Here is a 20,142-nt window from a genome sequence, read left to right as displayed (position 1 = left end):
TTTATGAGTTGGTTTAAAAATTTCACTTTTTCCCATCTTCAATTGTCCATATTGCAGCCAACCTCTGCCGAGCCCACGTAAATATACAAATGATCTTGCAGAAAAGGGGCCAGAGTTGAGGCAGATCCTTGTGGCAAGTGGAAGTTCTGTCCCACAAATGATATGGCAGCAGAAAATCCAGGCCATGGTTTCTTTAAACCATGAGATTTTCAAGTGAAACTTTGATGATGTGGTTGTCATTTGTAGGCCTGTACAGGGCTCCTGAACCGTGGTTTGAATGTCCTGGTACAGATGATGTTTATAGGAAAACCAGAATACCGTAGGTTTAGTTATCCATCACTGTAAATACTAAAGTTTTATGTTAATGAGACAAGAAGCGGATATTAACATTTTATTTTAACAAAAGTAGATGCTGCGCACCAAATGTACAAAAAGCACTGTGAAACATACAGTTAAGGACAGTGACATATTTCAGTAGAACTGGATTTTATATGGCTTCCGAAACGATTCATTCAGCATTATTCCGGTCAAGTTCATCACATTTTTGGTCTATTTCAGTTCTAAATATTGCATCAGTTCATTTAAATATGTATGGAACACAGTTAGAAATGAGAATGGCAGTACAGGGATTATGTTATTGGGCTAGTAATCCAGAGGCCTGGACTCATGATCCAGAGACATGAGTTCAAATCCCACCCCAGCAACCGGGGAAGTTAAATTCAGTTAATTAAATAAATCTGGAATAGAAAGCTAGCAGCAGTAATGGTGACCAAGTAACTTCTGGGTTGACATAAAACTTCATTTAGCTCATCAATGCCTTTTATGGAAGACCTTGCCCGGTCTGGCCTATATGTGACTCCAGTGTGCTCGACTCTTAACTACCCTTTGTAATGGGATTAGCAAGTGACTCAGTTGTCAAGAAAATGGCTCACCACCACTTCAAGGGCAATTGAGGATGGGCAATAAATACTGGTCTTGCCAGTAATGCCCACATCCCATGAATTCTGCAAATTCTACTGCAATGTGATTTTACACCCCCTAGTGAAACATATCTCCGAAAATAATAAAATCATTTTACTGTCTCAAAAACAAAAATGTAAAGCCCCAAAAAGCTTTGTTTTGCTTCCATTCGTGAGGTAACGAATTCTAATGTCGTAGTCACAATTCTTACAGCAGGGTTCTTTTAAAATCCCTATAAGGGACTTCTTGGCTTTTGTAAGTAAAATACAAATCTCTGATTTTAATCTCTCCACCATCAGCGGTTGTGCCATCAGCTGCCGAAGCTCTAAGCTGTATAATTCCTTCTCTAAACCTTTCCACCTCTCTGCCCTCCATTAAAACACTCCTAATAACCTATCTCTTTGAGCAAGCTTTTGGTCCTCAGCTTTATTGTTTCCTTACATGGCTTGGTGTCAAATCTTGTTTGCATACGGTTCTGTGAAGCGCCTTGGGCTTGTTTATTATGTTAAAGGTGCTATATAAATACAAATTTTTGTTGCTGTTGTTGAACGGGGCGGGGGGGGGTGTGTGTGTGGTGGTGGTGGCGGCGGGGGGTTGACCTATACACCTATGTGAAGTTAGCAAAACTGTATTTTACAAAGCATTTACTGTATCCTGTGAAACAAAAAAGTTGCTACTCGAAAGAAAAATTACTTGGCTTTATAAAACACCTTATCAAGTCATTAAAACATCTCAAAGCATTTCGCACAATTAATTACTTTAGTGTGCAGTGACTGTTATCTTGGTGGTGAATGATTATGATCAATTTATTAGGTGCAGAACTGAAAATTTAAAAATCAATACATTTCTCTTGGAAAGATATGTTACATTTAAATCTTGCTTATTTTTAGTCCAATTAAATACATTTATTTAGCTTTTTATTTTATTTTATTTATAATCTCTAAATTATCCACTGAAACACATATGTGGGCTCTAACATAAAGCTAGTGCAAATTTATTGTGGATACAAAAGAATTCTATTATAATATTGCTTAACTACTTTAAACCATCATTACTTTTCCATCAATTCAGTCTTCTGCTATTTCTCATTTGTATGAATATGTATTATTAATATTCTTGTATATTAGTACCCTAAGCAGTTGCATGTATAATTCAAGTACAGAAGTAATTTGTAGCAGTCTACAAGACAGTTTTAGGCTTTGTCAGTTCGCATGAAGGGGAGGAGCAAATTATCAACTTAAATGGTTGCAATCTAGCTCGAGGCATTCACGATCTTATAGTATTGTCCATACAGCTTCTCATCTTTACTTAAAAAAGCAAAGCAGTAAATTGTATTAGTTAGGTATAACTATTTCCTATAGTTTGTCCATGATGAAGTGTTTATAAGAAATACAATAAGAATATTGCATATTCTAGATGTGTGTATGACATGGATTATATATGTGACACAATGCATGCACTTCATAACTACACATTATAACCATAAATATTAAGTTATATCATTAAAATGTATAAAGCACACTACAGAGGTGTAGTTTAATAAAAGCAGAGTGATGCATAAATTACAGCAGCGGAAGAAAATTGTGTTACATACTGCATTTTTCTGAAATGATCCCTTATGTTGTCGAGTATAAAAGCAGTCTTCTTGCTGTTGAACACAATTCTAAAAATGTATCCTGAATGATATAATCACAGTTCATGGAAGGATTTCGTATTTAATTGCCCCTAAAAACCCTTAGACATTTAACAGCCGTCAAGCCCAAAGTATCCTAGGTTTGGTCTCAATTTAAATCGAGTTGGCTGGTCTTAGCTGCGGCAACATAACGTCGCTAAAATTAGCCTCAGTACCTCTAGGTTCTGGAGTAGAAAATCAGCCAGGGTTTCCATTTCTGATTGATATCTAACTGAGTAAAACTACAGCTATCGTTTTACAGTACAGCTTAACCATTCAGATTCCCTTTTTAAGCCTACCTCACTTACTTTTCTTCAAATTGACCCCTACCCCCACAACTTGAATATCTAAACCATGTACTGAATCTTATTACCCCTAAATATCAGCACAAAGATTATTTCCTTAGACTCAGCCTCCATTTCACATGTAGTTGATGAAAATGTGATACATTCATGTTGCAATTGTCATTGCACCACTTGATCAATGTTCGGTTAATTGAGAAAGTTAATAAAAAGACAGGACTACTTAACAAATTTATTTAAAATTACAAATTTGTTCCTGTTACCACAGTAACAACAGTTATCTGAGCAATGAATTCTCATGTTTCTTTCCGGCCTCCTCTGTTACTGTTTGAAGATATAATTGAAAAAAGATTTGCGCAATCTGTAAAAGACAAAGTGGTCATTTTTCAGCAATGGAGTGTAACTTAATCCTTTACTATCTTGTGTAAACAGCCATTCCACTTTGTGTGTATAACCCATGCTATGGCCAAATTATTGGACCACTTCTTTTTTACCAGATTAGATGAAAATGAAGCAATTGGTACTTTTAAAAATTAAAATGCTATCCATCAGATTTAGATGCCAAAATGCTGAATTGGTACAAAACTATGGGCGGAATCATCCCAGATTTGTACTAAGTGTGGTAGCAGGCGGAAAAATGACATTTTACCCACTGGCCGCAATAGCGGCTTCTCACGTGTATCGTCTCAATCCAGTGCATTAATTATGCATTCCCGGGAAACATGCCATTTCGATGGAGGGCAGACTCCGATTCGCCCGCCACGCCATCACCTCACCACTTCATCACGCCAGGTGCCACATTTAAAGTGCAGCCACGTGCACACCTCTCAGAGCTTCCAGCCCAGGACTGCTGCAAATAAGACATGGCCCTGAAAGGCCTGCAGCCCCTAGGTTTAGTGATGCATCCCTCGAGCGCCTTTTGGATGCCATGGAGGCCCGCCGTGATGTCTTCTAACCCTGCTCTGGCTGTAGGACAGGCAGCAACAATACCACTCCAGCTTGGTAGGCGATGGCAGTGCTGATCAGTGCCAATGTTGCGCAGAAGAGGTTGGCCATCCAATGCAGATAGAGGACGAATGATCTCATCCGTACCGCCAGGGTAAGGCAACCATCTCATCACTCTTAATCATCGCACTCAAGCCAATCACACATTCACTGGCATCTCACTCTGCCAGCTCAAGGGACATCACCACTCACTCTTTCACACACACTCTCACATCTCCGCCTGGCCTCATCTGCTCTGGAGACTGCCTCCTCAGCCCTCACCTTCCTGAGGCCACTTGCATAGATCAACATGTGCCCCCACATGAACCCTGGGATAACCACTTCCCCAGTACAGCCCTCACCCTGCAGCCTCTTCCCTTGCCTGAGGCCACTTCTCCCCCTTCCCCAAGTAAGCCCTAACCCTGCAGTCATACAAAGACACCCCTGCCTTATGGCTGTTCTGGTAAGTAGAGACCTGCCCATGAGCTCCCCTAAAATTGCTGTGGTGCTGTGCGCAAAGCCTGGCACTGATGACTGCGAGTGCTGCCCGAAGCAAGATAGGCAAACAAACTTCGAAGTCCCGAGCAAAGTGCAACTCGCCAGGTGCACATCATTTATGTGCAGTTGTGAAACACGTCAGCGTGATTGTGGGTGGACGATCCAGTATGGGGGGGGTGATACCGGCGGGCTAGCCTTATAATGATATACAGGTGTATTACAGTGAGGTTCCCGACGTCCGATGGCGGGAAACGCGGCTCACCATCAACAGGCTGAGCGGACGATCGCAAACTGGAACTGACTTTTGGCCTTTTCGCCATATTGTCTGCTCACGCCGCCGAACATGCCCGACACCAGCGGGCATGGAAAATTCCGCCCTATATCATTTGTGGAACCGATTAAGAAATTTCCTTTAATTCTATTCCATTAGTGGCCAACAGAAAAGTATTTCAGACAGGGCTACAGTTTTAGAGTTGGTTGTGGGAAGCTAAGTGAGGTGAAGTAAGTCTAAAAGAAATATTTACATTCATGTAGCATCTTTCCCAACCTCAGAAGCGTTTTACCGCTAGTTGAGTACTTTTGAAGTGTAGTCAATGTTGTAGAAAAATATAGCCTACTAACGTTAAGCTTTGACTCTTACCTATCCAATCACAACCATACCATCTCCACCAATGGCCTTGTCTTTCATCCCTATCCATCTATGTCCCCTCCTCTTCCTAATCTGCACCCCCTTGGCAACAATGTCCCTCTGTTCCTCTACATTTCTAAACACACATTTTCCAAGAGGAATGTAAGCATGAATATGTCAATAAAACAATAATAAAATATTCACATAATATAAAAGCTGGAATTGTTACCCCTTTATAGTTTCCTTCCACTTCTTCTGAGAGACTAATCTGTAGGATTTGTTTCAGTATTATCCACGGATCTAATGGAGAAAGAATTAATCAAAAATGTCAATAAAATAAGTAGCAGCAATGTGCCCATGTTGATTATTCATGCAAAAGCTCCACAATTAACCCAAGTTTGTTCCACAGCATTAGCTGTATTTGCCCCTCTTCGAAAATGAATACTCTGAGGCTTTTGCTTTGAACAACTCAAATCTCTTCTCTTTAAAATTACATTTCATAAGATCTAACTTTTTTTTTTACTGACAATCTCAGGGGTTGGAATTTATGGGCCCTTGCCAAGCATGTTTTCAGTGGAGAGGGGTATGTAAAATATGACGGGTGGCTAGCCCACCAAGTTCCTGCCCACCCTTGACCTAGTCCCCTTAAAACGGTAAGAAAGTGGGCACTGAAATTAGCAGCCTGTATGCCATTTTAAAAAAAATAATTAATGGGCAATTGAGCTTGTTAATGAGCCAATTGACCCGAATATTACATTGCCCACGCCATCGTACAGATGGTGTGGGCAGGCGGGTGGGAGTGGAAAAGCCCTTTTTTAACCCAACTGGTTAAAAGGCAGGAAGGAAGGTGTCCTTCTGGCTGGGGTGGGGGGGGGGGGGGCGGCCCTCTGTGTGCATCAAGGGGCACCTCCCCACCCACTCAAGACGTTATCCCTTCTTTATCACTTCCCATCAAAACCCACCCCTCTCAAACTCCTTCCCTGTCTCCCTGATCCCTCCCCATCCAGAACCCCAGACTGACCCTTGTTCCAGAAGCTATGGCCTCTTCATCCCAGGGCCTACTTGCAGACCCAGCAGTGCCCATTACTGAGTTCTGGTGTTGCTGGCACTGTTAGAGCTGCCAGCCAATCAGAAGTTCCTCCTGCTGAGGTGCGGAAGTCCCATCCACGCCTCCTTAAGCCCACCTGCGTATCACCGTGAGGCGGCCTTGTTTCATGTCGGTTGGTCGGAACCAACATTTCTTTCAGAAGAGCAAGCCGTATACACAACCCTTCCAACCCCACAATAAAATTCAGCCCCAAGAGTTTGCACATCACATAAGATAATACAATTCACCAGAAAGTTATGGTTAGTTCGAAAAGCAACTGGGGAAATCTATTATCAGGATGTTCCTGGTCACAGAAGTTGTCAGGATGAGGGAAGATGTTTGGTTTAAAGAAAATGGTTAAGCTATGAAACTGTAAAATAAGGGAGGACCAGTATAGAAAGCGATTGTAGGAGTAATCACTAATAAAGCATTTTACATGTTATCTGGGTATAAAAGATGCAAGGAGAAATTTAATCTGAAAATGTACGGGGCAAATGGAAATCTAATATCTATAATCAGAGGTTGAGCTGTCTCCATTGGCCTGGAGAAGTTTTTCAAGGTCTCCAGTGTTGGTGGGAATACTGTATTAAGATTAGCTGTATCCATTTAAGGTTAATATATATGAGCACTGATGATTGATTCCCTTAAATTTTATTGAATTTTAGGTTGGTTTTTATTCTGACAGATCGATCCACAACCCACAGTGACCAACCAGTTTGCTAATGTCGATTTGTTGGTGACAAATGGGGAGGAACAGCACTGCCTATAACACCGCCTATATGGAGGCTACATCAGTAAATAGGATGTGGTCTGTACTGCATGGTCTTTTTGAGCTTTACAGTATCCTAACAAGTAAAATGCCAGGAATGACACTCTGAGAAATTTTTACTTCATTATAAACTGGATCTAACCTAGTGTATTGTTAATAAAAATTCCATGCAATGTAGGAACAGGAGTGGGCCATTCAGCCCCTCATGTCTGCTTCAATATTCAATTAGATCTTTGTTGATCTGTACCTCAAATCCATTTACCCACCTTTGCATCATTGATACCATAACCTAACAAAAATCTATTGACCTTAGGCAAGAAAGCTCCAACTGCGTTAGCATCCATACCTTTTCGGTAGAGAGAACGTTAGATTTCTAATACACTTTGTTGTGAGGAATTGCTTTGTGATTCCCCTCTTAAATGGCCTAGCTCTGATTTTATTATCGCTACTTATTCTTGATACCTCCACCTACGTGGAGTTTGATTAAGTTAAGCCAGACTAGTCGAACAAGCTCAAACTAGGGATCACTTAACCCTGAGACACACCACATGATCTAGAGCATCTGATTGTAAAACATTTGAAGATGAACACAGTCTACATGACTTACATCTGATGTTGTCGCACAAACTCTGCAAACTGCCGATCCTTAGTGTATAGATCTATGATCCGTAGTCTGTCTTGAATTTCCTAACATGCCAGCAACCAAGACACAGAGTGACTTAATCAATAAGTTGATACACTGATATGAATGAGCACAAATATTTAAGGAATTTTATATATATATATCTATATATATATAGATATATATATACATATATATGCTTCTGCTGTATTTTACCTTTAATGATTAAATCTAATTCTGTCGGACTAATTGAATGCAAGGGTTCAAGCATTCAAATTTAGACAATGCTCACCGGATAGCCCAACAGGTTATCCTGTAGTCAGGATAAACCAAGAAAAATATTTGGAGTAATGTCCGAAAAATGTAACTCCATTGTAGAAAAATAAAGCTTTACTAGAATTATCTAGCACTTCTACTGTTTTGAATGAAGAACTTAATATTAGAGACCTATTCCTAAATTTTATAATTTGCACAAGGCATACAATTGTAGAATTACAGGTCCTAAAGTGGCTGTATACCAATTTGCAGAATAGATTAAGAATTACATTTAAATCACCTAAATGTGCAAAAACAAACATTCATTAACCTCACATCTTGCTTTACCATTATAAATTCCTTTGGGTTGTGTGCAGCTGCGGATCATAGCAGATTGGATTGGAATTACCCAAAATCATTTTACTGAGGACTGCCAACATCCTTCAATAAGGATATTTTCACCCAATCTGTTGAAACCAGATTCAAATCCAGGTTGTTATGATCTCCGTTGAGACCGATAACTTTTATAAAGAGAATCAAATTTCCAGTTATTCAGTGAGTGACCCTTTACTGCAACAAATGACTTTAAAAAAAAACTATTGACTAAACACTATTTCTTTTCATAGGCAGCTCATACTTTAACTGTAGAAAGTGACATTCCGCTTGTTTACTTATCACCCATTATGCTTGCCATGGAATTTCTTTTAGCAAATTGTCCACAGTTGAAGCCATGGCTAGCAATGGTGGACTGAAATCAGGGATGCTCAAGAGGCCAGAACTGGAGGAGTGCAACTATCTTGGAGAATTTTAGGGCTGGAGGAGATCGCAGAGATTGTGAGGAGTGAAAGCATGGATGGATTTGAAAAGAAGAATGAGCATTTAAAATCAATTGGGAGCCAATGTAGCAGCTCAAAGCCCCGGGACTAAAGTCTGCAATAACTGAAATGTGGAACATGCAACTAATACACAACAGACTTTTCTCATTTTTCTACATTCTACTATGAGTCCTACCTCCTTGCTAAGTTCAGTGTGCTCATAGATGTGTCGGATCTCATCACTACTGAAGTTGGCAGATGCGTCTGCACTGCCTGAGCTGTATGAGGCCTTTTGAGGGTAACGCTTGTTGTAGTGACTATATCCAGTCGTGGCATCGCTTTCATACATAGGATTATATTTTGTTCCAGTCTCCACTGATTCCAGGCCATTACCTTGACTAGGAAAGGAGTGGGACATGCTTTTGTCAATATTCTAACATATTTCGCAGTAATGATGAACAATGTAAATCATACTTAAGGGTACAAATACCCACATACCCTACAAAATGGCCTAGCCAGCAATGCCCACATCTCATGAATGAATGAAAAAAAATACATTTTTTGAAAGTCTTTGAGGAGCAATTGAATAAGGACATTAGAGAGTTATCGTCAATCAAGAGCAAAATTTGAGCATATTATTTAAAGTTGATCTGTACAATTGAATATTTTTCTCAGGAAACAAATGGGATAAACTTAGGTCATTATTGGAGAAAATAACAAAATGTTACTCAGAATCTGAATGATAATTGCATAGATTTAATAGTAGCATGTCAAACCTAAAATACAAAGAAGCCAGAGTTGTAAAATCCTGTTCGAGAGATTGAACAAGCTGGGGCTCCTTTCTCTAGAAGAGAAGACTGAAGGTTGGCCTGATACAGGTCTTTAAGATTATGAAAGGGTTTGCTAGGGTGGAGATAGAGAAGGTGTTTCCACTTGGCGGGGGATAGGGGGAACCAACAATAGGAGTCATAAAATAGGCACTAATAAATAGGGAATTCAGGAGAAAGTTCTTTAACCAAACAGTGATTAGAATGTGGAGCTTGATACCACATGGATAAAGTAATTGATAGAAGAATTAGAAGGGAGATGAGGAAAAATGTTTTCATTCAGAGGGTGGTAGGGGTCTGGAACACTCTGTCTAAAAAGGTAGTAGAGGTAGAAACCCTTAGCTCATTTAAATTGTGTCTATATGTGCACCTGAAGTCCCATCATCTACAGGACTATGGATTGAGTGCTGGAAAATGGGGTTAGTGTCATGGCTCATTTTTCAGCCAGCGTAGACACGATGGGCAGAGTGGCCTCCTTCTGTGCTGTAAATTTTTCTACATTTTCTAAGTTTTCTAAATGTCTGAAAAGGAGGAATGTGAGGAAAGGGGGAGTGGTAGTATGTGAATTGCTCTTTAGGAGAGCCAGCATGGACATGATGGGCTGAATGGCCTTATTCTGTGCTGTAATAATTCTATGGTTCTAAGGAGTGGTTAACATGAGCAGCTCAGATGCATTTAACAGGAAGCTAGAGGAAGAAAGGAATAGAAGGGTTTGCTGATAAAGTTAGATGAAGTAAGGAGAAGGCTTATGTAGAGCATGGATCAGTTAAACAAAGTAACCTGTTTCTGTGTTGTACATTCTATTTCAATTAATGTTTACTGTTACTCTTTCCCAACAGAATAAATTAACCTGTCTTAATTGGGTCCTTGGGTGTAAGGAATGAAAACTGCTCAGGAAGAAGCAATGAAGTGAATTTTCAACTTGCACCTAAATTGGGTCGTCAACAAGTTCTCCACTGGCAGCTCATTGGTGGTGAGAAATGGATGGGACCATGTGCTGGCCGTCTGGTCATGGCCATGATAGGGAGAAAAGATAATCCCAAAAGGATCAAGCATGGGTTATTAGCCAGCCGCAGTAACTTTGAGGAGTAGGGAGGAGCATTCCTTCTGTTTATTTTTAATACACTTCTGTTACTCACTCTGTAGATTCTTGGGGTGTACTTTTGGCATATTGAGCACGAAGAGTTCTGGCTATGAAAAAAATCACAGCAGAAGCTACCAAAAGGAAACCGGCCAATGAGGCGATGGCAATGGCCATGACAAGAGTTTCGGAGACATACTCCTCACAGTGCTCTCCTCTATACCACCAGTTCTCACCCACACGACACCTGTCAGGAAGACAAATATATTTTTACTACCAGATTTAAATATCAGCAATTTATTGTTCAGGCACAATCTATAGCACTCTTGTGAGCTAGGCTAAAAGTTATAGCCCTATCTTAAGAGGGTGCAACAATCAAGGAGGCAGTAGTTGAGATAGGCAGCAATCCATCCTTACTTTAACAGCATGGAAAGTAAAATAATTTAATTGCTGGCCACATTTCCACAGCCTCAGTCAGGTTCCTGCAAAACCAGCAGGTCACTGGACAGAAACGCATTGTCAGGTGGGTGGTAGAAGGCCACTGCTAGGAACAATCTCCAATATTCAAACATATTGAGGAGAGAGAGTTTCCACAGGGCCTCACGAATGGGAAGTCGGGAGTGGGGCAGCGAGGGGGTTGGGGTTAGGGAGAGGGTGGGGCTGTGTGAACCAGAGACAGGTAAAGCCTAAACTTTCCTTGTAAGGCTCAGGGAAAGAATCCTGCTTCTCCTGACCCCAACAAGAAAGTCAAATAGAAAATACTTCATTGGACATCTTCTGGCCCTGACTCCTCTTCTCACTAGGCTGTGTTGACAGAAAAACCACAATGGTTTCCTCACGGGGTCCTTTGGTTAAAATAGCAGTATGGCCCTAGCGACATTGATGGAGCCTGATCCGCATTTTTAAATTTGGCCTTGACCAGCTGCCCTTCTTGCCGGCTCAGAAGAATAGGTTAAAATCAAAGCCTGCAGGATGTCAGCTAGTGAATCCCGCAGAACAATTTAACGACCTGCCAACCTGGAGGACAGAGTTAAAATTGGCTCTTGTGGGTTTTAAAACTGCATTTTGCTACATTTTCTATGGATGGTTAATATTGCAGGAATACCAGGTGTTACATGGATTTGACAGTGATTGGTGTTTAGCTGGGTTTCAGACCACCGCTTTTTGGAAGAAAATTGTTAAAATCTTTCAAGCTGGAAATTTGAAATTAAAATAGAAAGGGCGGAATCATCCCAGATTTGCACCATGTGCAGCAGCGGGCGTGAAGATAGTCATTATACCCTCAATGGCGGGTTTTCGTGCCATATCGTCCCATTCCTGGCGTGTCCCACGTCATTAGTAATGCAGTCACGGGAACGCACCAGATCACTGTCGAACGGGCTCGGATTTGCCACCACGCCATGACCTCAGTGCTTTCTCACTCCGGGCTCCAGATTTAAAGCGTACCAGAGTGCAGCCTACTTCATGTCTTCAGATCAGGACTGCTCCAGACGACAGATGACCTCAAAAGCAAAGAAGCACTCAAATTTAGTGCCGCCTCTCGGGGGCGCCTGCTGGATGTACTGGAAGGCTGCCATGATATCCTCTACCCCCCGCTCTGCCCGCAGGAGGTCTACCAGAGTCACCAATCCGGCCTGGGAAGCGGTGGCAGCGGCGGTCAGCGCCACCGGAGCAGAGAGGAGGTCAGCCATCTACTGCAGGAAGAGGATAAATGCTCTTATCCATTCTGCAGGGTAAGTCAACCATTTCATCACTCCCAACTCACACACTCCCAAACACATCCACAGGGATCACACACCCTCACATCTCCATCAGGCTCACATCCCCTGGAACTTGTGTCCTCATCCTATCCATGGCTCCACTCACCACACAGATATTCCATGCCGTGCCATGTGTCCTGCTCACATTCTCTCCATCTGTTTTCATGCAGGAGAAGCTGGCTCACATCAGCAGAGAGAGGTCCCAGATCGGAGGTGGAGTGGCCCACATTAGGCCCCTCACTCACTTTGAATAGCTTGCCATCACGCTGACTGGTGAGGACGTGGACCGTGCCTGTGACGCTAGTAAGGTCGGTGGCGAACACCCACGTGAAGATCCTGCGCCATATCATCCCTCCCTCAATGCAACTGTGAGTGCTCTCTCTCCTGCTTTTGACTCTGTTGCCAAGCACTAATTATCTCTACTTTGGTTCAGAGGGAGCTCTGCCAAGCGACCAATGCCCTCAGCCAGCCAGTCCCTCCGCCAGCACAGAGACAGACACCTCGTGAGACCTAGATCTAGAGGAGGCTTGGGTTCATAATCTGGTGATCACTGCATGGTCACATGTCCGCAGCAGGAGAAGGTAGCTTCAGCCGAGCTCCCCGGTACTCGGAGCACTGCTGGGGAAGAGGCATCTGCGAGGTCCAAGTCAGATGACGAGCCTCTGGATTCAGCTTTCCAACTCATCGTGGAGACTCATCAGAAGGCAAGGGAACATCATGCAGAGCTGTTGGAAGCCCTCAACAGAGTGGCACACAAGTCAGCATCCACCTGCTCTCTGATCAAGTGGTACCCACATGGGCGTGCACGGGAGTCTCCATGGGAAGGATGGTGGATGCCATGGAGACCCTGGCCCAGCTGAACGCAGACCTGCACTCCATCGTGGTAGCCATTAGTGAGTTCCTGCAGTGACAAGTCGAGGGGGAAATGGGGCACTTTGACATCCCTCCAGGCGCTCCTTCCCCTCAAGGAGTCAGGCCAGGCTCCTCAGGCACCCGAAAGGCCAAGGAGCAGCAGCTAGACACCCCTGGATCATCCACTCAGGAATCTCGGAGGCTGTCCACCCCCTCCGTCCCCCTTGCTTGTGACCCCCTCAAACTCATCCTCTGTCACTGGAGAGGGAGCAGCTGGCCCGTAGGAGGATAGCCAAAGCAAGCCGAGGTCCTCAAGGCCTTGGCTCTCCAGAGAACGCACGCCAAAATCATCAGAGGCTATAGGGCCAACCATTGCACAGGCTGTCTCCACCTCTGCTACGGATGTCAGGGTAGCACCGAGAAGTTAAAAAATTCTGATCACAAGTGGTTGCACGAGTGAACACATTTTGTCACTTTATAATCTGAAAATATATTCACTTTCAGTGAGTAATGTGTAATGTTGTCTTCAGCTTCATTTACAGGCTTCGCGAGTCCTCCCCCTGCATCTCCCCCACTTGTGGCATGAGGGTGCAGAGTCCTTCCCTGCTCCAAACTCCCTCCCCCTTCTGAACTCCTTTCCTCCTCCCAACTCCCTCCCTTACACCTTCCTCCCCCATACACCTACCTCCCCACCCTGCATTCTCCCCCATTATACTCTCCTCCCCTATGCTCCCTCCTCCCCCTCTGAACCTCACTCCCCCAACACCTTCGCCCCCCACAACCTCATCCGCCCAAAACCTCCGTCCAACCCCCCATCCTTAACCCCCCGACACTTTTGTTCGCCCCGAAACATTTTCCCCCCTGATACCTTTGCTCCCTCTATCCCAACCTCACCCACCAGACACCCGCCACCCACCCCCCCAACCCCCCTCCACCATCACCCCCCAGTACAACTTCCTCTCCCAGTCAGACTTAGATCTTCCTTTCCCACTCCGCCCAGTACACCTTCCTCTCCAAGTCCCCAAGTAGACTTTCCGCTGACCCCTCTCGCCAATCATCCATAGCAGCCCATGGCCAAGACTGTGATGTTCCAAAGCAGACCCAAAGCATCAACAGAGACCTCCCACCTTCCGTGAGCTGCTTCGCGGTGGAGCCATGTCCATGAGAATCCATCCAGCATGTGATGCATGTGTTCCTCTAGGGTCCAGTAGCTGTAGAGCTCCGGCATCTTCTTATCTTCGGATATCCGTGATCTGAGCAAGGTCCAAATGGTAAGTCCTGGCTTCTGCATGTCACAGTTGTCCAGACATCTTCTAGGCCGGTGTGTTTTTCTGCCAGTGCAAAGGTAAATCGGGCATGGGGGGATTCCAGTCGAGCCTTACTTTGCATCCCATTACCAAGATGCAAATCGTGTTCCCGCCGGCCTCCAGCAGGATTCACGCTCCACCATGGCGGACACCATTGGATGATCCCGCTGTGCTGAGTTAGGATGTGGGCAGCTGTTTTGGATGACCTCAAATTTATGGATGTTAGAACATAGGAGGCCATCCAGGAATCCCTTGGAATAGTCAAGTCTAGAACTAATAAAGGCATGGATGACTGTTTCAGCAGCACATGAGCTGAAGCGGAGGCAAAGCTGGGCAATATTATGGAAGCAGAAATAAGCAGCCTTAGTGATGGGGGGTATATATGTAGTAAAAATTCATTTTGGGGGTCAAATATGACACCAAGGTTGCAAACTAAAATTGCACTGCCGGAGCTTAACAAGGTTCCTTCAACAGCACCTTCCAAACCTACAACCTCTACCACCTAGAAGGACCTCGGACAAGCCACACACCATCGTGACTTGGAACTATATCACCGTTCCTTCATTGTCACTGGGTCAAAATCCTGGAACTTCCTTCCTAACAGCACTGTGGGTGTACCTACACCACATGGACTTGCAGCAGTTCAAGAAGGCAGCACACCACCACATTCTCAAGGGCAACTAGGGATGGGCAAAAAATGATGGGCCTGGCCAGCGACGCTCACATCCTAAGAACAAATTTAAAAAAGAACATTAATGAAAAATCAGAATACCGCAGATGTTGGAAATCTGAAATAAAAATGGAAGTTGCTGGAAACACTCAGCAGGTCAGAGTTAATGGGCCAGGTTTTTGCAGAGTCATGAGGACTTCCCAGGTATTTAAAAATGGTGGGCAGGACCCGATTCTGGAATTCCTGCCCCATTCCCAGTGCCACCAATTTTCTGTGACAGGGAATAAGGGTGCAGGTACTGAGCCCACACCTGGCACTCCTGACCTGACAGGCTCCATTGTGAGGTTCAGCATCTCCTCGACCCCTGCAATTTTCGTGGACCAACTTCCGGAAAGCTTGTAGTTCACAGCCCCTCAGCAGAGTCAGAAACCATAGGCTGGATTCAGGAATCTTTGGAAGGTAAGGGCAAAAGGCCTTATCCATGCCCCCCCATGTCAACACATGCCCAACCATGCCCCAACCAACTCAAGCCAACTCATACATCCCTCCCACCTTCCATGGCCCCTCGCATTTGCTGTGCCATCTCATGCCCCCCTAAGTGCCATGGCCCCTCATACCTTCCATGCCAACTTATGCCCCCCACCCACCCCCAATGGCCCCTCATACCCTCCATGCTAACTCATGGCACTTCCATGCTTATTCATCTAGTATACATTCGGTACTGAATCATTGAACCCTTTAGTAACAATGATATGTGTGGCGCTGCTTTAAGAAAACACTTATTTATAATTTTATTTTAAAAAACTGCTGTTGCTATAATTTTATAAAAGTGTCAATCAACCAGACCTATGAAGTATCAATAACAGAAGATAACAGAAGCTATAAGCAATTGACACATCATTATATCATGCAAATAAACATTGACAAAAGAGATCATAGCAAAAAACAGCTTATTATAACATCGTAAAGCTATCAATCAGGCAAAGTTTTGCCTTTTTCCCAGTTGAGTCAACAATGTAAAACCTTTTATGGGAGTTTGGGCTCTCAGCCAAGCATGTAGAATGTGGCACTTTCTACTGAGGTGGGTCTGCCTGGGTAGCAAAAATCCAGCCCAACATTTCAGGTCATTAGAGCTGGAAAAAGTTAGAGATGTAATAGGTTTTGAGCAAAGGGTGGGTGAGATAAAGACAAAAGGAAGGTCTGTGATGGGGTGGAAGATAGGAGAGATTGAAAGACAGAAGAGTTAGGGCTGAATTTTCAGAACGGTAGGGGCTCTCCATATAACGCTCTAACGAGCGTTGATTGGGATAAGGCAGGACTTCCGCCCTTCATTCAGGAGGAAGTTCCGCCTTGGAGAGCTACCTGCCAATCTGATTGGTCGGTAGCTCCCCAGGCACAGTGCTGCAGTGGCCGGAAGAGGCACTGCAGGGAAGTGCCTGGCACTAAGTTCTGGGAACCGTAGGACAGGTAAGTGGCAGGGGTTCTAGGCGGGGTAAAAGCCTGGGAGGTCACGGGGGCGGGGGGTTGGCGATTAGGGTCTTGGGAGATAGGCCGGGGTGGGAGGGAGGTTGGAGGTCACCTGGCCTTAAGAGGAGGAGGCCCCCAGTCAGAAGGGGGCTTCTGATGGAGGCACCACCTCCACCCCTGCCCCCCCCCCTCCCCTTCCCGCCTGAGATTAAACTTATTTATTTTCATGTTTCCCTCCTGAGTCTGCCTGCCAGTCTAAAAATTGAGGCTGGGCGGAAAAGGCCTTTAAGTGGCCATTTAAGGGCCTTAATTAGGCCAAGGCAGGTGCTTCCCGTCAGAGGCCCTGCCCACTTCAGCATAAAATTGCTACCAGGTCAGGACGGGCAGGAATCCGGAGCGAATCCCATCCCTACAATTTCACCCCCCCACCCCACCACCCCCCCACCTCAGAACCTGCTGGGGGTAGGGGGGAGTCATGTAAAATTCTGGCCTTAGTCTTGTGATCGGACAAGAAAGAAACCAAAAAAACAAAAGCTGTGCCTAGATCAGTTGTGTTGATGTTTGAAAGCAAAAATAAGAGGAAATAAAGAGAAAAACTGAAACAAAAGGAAAGGAAACAAAATGGGGTTATGGTCTGAAATTGTTAATATGAAAGGCAAAGATCGGGTGCTGTTCCTCAAGAAAATGTTTCGATTAATAATCTTTCAATTAAGCACAAAAATGTGTTTTTTTTTAATCCTTAAGCAGAAAAATGGAGCAAAACAGTGAAAAATAGGCCCGATGACATTTTAAAAGTTATTAATGCTGAATTTATGCAGCATTCCTGCAGAGGCAAATTGAAAACAGAGTATTTCACTGAAGGTTAGATCTGGAATTAGTGAACACAGCAAAGATGACCTCAAAGTATAACTGCAGCAGTGAGGAGACTCAGGCTCTCTGTGGTGGGTTGTGACTGAGGTCAACAAAGAGAGAACCAACCATGCGCACTTCACCACTCGTGGGAGTGATGGTTTCCAATACCCCCAACTTTTATGGCACAGGGATCCTCCAGTACATGCAGGGACATCTCAGGGCGCAATGTGTGTTTGGGTTTTGCACAGCCAATACATTATTTTCTGTGCAATGGAAGGATTAAAAAAAAACTACATGACAATGGTAGAAGTAAAACACATTTCTTAAATTTTGTAGCATTACTGTTGTGTGCATTATGTTGCCATCATTGCACCTTTTGTGTCATGAACTTTCCTGTGTTGATGGTGGGAATGCCATACCACACTTCTAAATGCTTCCTTAGTTAAGGTGGATGGCTGCAAACCCAACTGTCAAATGGCATGGAAGTGAAGGCTTATATCTGGAACTAACTGTGATGGACCCTCTTGCTGTAGTGACTGGGAACTTGGAGCTTTCAGAATAACCCCCATTGCCCCTTATGCAGGGCTATATGGTGGCAGAGTGCCAACCAAAAGCTGTTACATGGAGACCGCTGCTCAGTCTGAATGCAGAACAGTGGGCTTTTATGGAACCACAGAATCCTTCCATTATGATTATCTGTAGTAATTTCTTGAAGCCAACCAAAACAACAGTGGATGCATTCAGGCAAAATACCTCCTATTCTGCCTGGGGCTTGTATGGGTGAAGACTTATTTGGTTGTCCATGACACAACTCATAAGGCAGCTGGATGTGCATACAACTGTTAAACTCTTTCAAACTACCTAACCACTGTACAATATAATGTGTAATAAGACAGTGCTTAATGTTGCTGCACTATAAGTTCTGTATTCCCATACAATTCAAGAAAGTGACTTCTACTTCTTCCTCACCAGCACTAATTTGCTCAGTGCCTCATCTGGTGATTCCTTAGCAACATCATTATGCATCACCCATTAATGTATCTATACTGATTGTTGATGCCATCTCCTATCAAAAAAACGTTTGATTATTGTTCAGCTCACCAGCACTTACAGGATTTTGTTAACTAATTTTTTTTCCATGTTGAAGTTTTCTACAAGCATTGCACTATTGTACTTGATTATTGATACTTTGACTATTTATACAGGTTAAGTTGCCTGTTAACTACTTCAGCTGTGTTAAAAGACCATGATTAATGCAAGCCCATCATGATTGACTATTATTTTCTCATTGCAGTCAACAGAATCATATTCTCACAAATTGCATTTTTGGAATACAATTTCAGTAGCAGTTTACTGATTAGGAGATGAACATGCTTTACTCCTATTTTGAATAAGAAGTTGAGCTTTGGGTCTTAAATCTTTAGCAATACATTTACTGGGTTACCAGGAATAACTTAAATTATTTTTCTGTGTTCATCTTTTAAGTAGAGATTAGAAAAACGTACAAGATGCAGGAATTAGATATACTTTTGATTGGGTTAAAAAAAAACAATTTTCTTCCTAGATATGGTTAGTAAGTCAATAACGATGGGCGTTGGAACCGGAAATTTCCACCCAACATCAACGGACATTTGGCCGCCCTCCAAATTTTTTGGTCCTGCCCGTGACAATACCCGCCACAGGTGGGACCAGAAAATCCTGGACAATTTATTCAGACGACTGAAAATTTGAATAGCTGAATAGGGAATAGTCTAAAGTAACTTTTCTAGAAAATGGAAAGAGAGAATAGCTGTCAGAGAGTGTGCCCATGAGATCCTATATCACAAGACATGAGACACTATTATATAGAAGAAGGTTAAGTACAATGCTGGTTCAGGTTACCTAAATATGACAAAATATTAATAGTTTACTGTACACTGAGTAAATCATACCTGCAGATTGCCCCTTGGCCAGGAATGACATCACATTTGCCATCATTAAGGCAGAACTCTGTGTCTATATCACAAATGCTTTGACAGGGCAGGTCATCCACACTCATATACCCAGTATTACAGACACAGTCGGACTCTCCTGTCCAATGGTTCACCAAGCACTCAGAGTATTCATTGCAGGCTTGAAACTTGCAAGGGTCAGCACCATCACCTGAAATCACAAGGCACAGCTTTGCTTTAGTTACTGCCCCTGTTAAAGATAGGCAGTTCACAAATAAACAATGTGGTCAACTGAATATACAATGGAGGACAGTACAATATACAACATGTATTTCATCCAATAATAGATGAGAAATAGTAATAGGTGGAAATTTTCTCCAATTAAATATTGGGAACACTGAAGCCATTGCTTCCAGTCCACACTCCAAATTCCATTTTCAAGCTACCAACTCCATCCTTTTCCTTGACAATATTCTGAGGCTAAAGCAGTTTGATTGCAACCTTGCTGTCATATTTGACTCCAAGATGAGCTCTCGGCTACATATTCATTCCATCACTAAGACCACCTTTTTTAAAAATTCATTCACGGGATGTGGGCTTTGCTGGCTGGGCCAGCATTTATTGCCCATCCTTATTTGCCCTTGAGAAGGTGGTGGTGAGCTGCCTCACCACCACTTCCACTAATACAAAAGCAAAATACTGCAGATGCTGGAAATCTGAAATAAAAACAAAAATGCTGGAAATACACAGCAGGACAGGCAGCATATTTGTGGAGAGAAACAGGATTAACATTTCAGGTTGAG

General features: G+C 43.4%; 1 protein-coding gene across 1 annotated transcript in view; it reads right to left on the bottom strand.

The window, feature by feature from the left end:
• Positions 1-1,548: 1,548 nt before the first annotated feature.
• The window catches only part of LOC144691888 (interphotoreceptor matrix proteoglycan 2-like), an 84,485-nt gene continuing 65,891 nt past the window's right edge, over positions 1,549-20,142 (bottom strand). The window contains exons 13-18 of the mRNA XM_078560463.1: positions 19,340-19,550; positions 10,559-10,747; positions 8,789-8,990; positions 7,508-7,587; positions 5,274-5,344; positions 1,549-3,295 (exon numbers count right to left, since the gene is read on the bottom strand). Of these exons, the coding sequence (XP_078416589.1) occupies positions 5,308-5,344; positions 7,508-7,587; positions 8,789-8,990; positions 10,559-10,747; positions 19,340-19,550 (719 nt within the window). The 3' untranslated portion in view covers positions 1,549-3,295; positions 5,274-5,307. The remainder of the gene's footprint in view (positions 3,296-5,273; positions 5,345-7,507; positions 7,588-8,788; positions 8,991-10,558; positions 10,748-19,339; positions 19,551-20,142) is intronic.

Source organism: Cetorhinus maximus, chromosome 16 (assembly GCF_964194155.1).
Source record: "Cetorhinus maximus chromosome 16, sCetMax3.hap1.1, whole genome shotgun sequence".
Classification (NCBI taxonomy): Eukaryota; Metazoa; Chordata; class Chondrichthyes; order Lamniformes; family Cetorhinidae; genus Cetorhinus; species Cetorhinus maximus.
The sequence above is the reverse complement of the archived record's forward strand: the minus strand, read 5'-3'. Positions and strand labels throughout refer to the sequence as shown.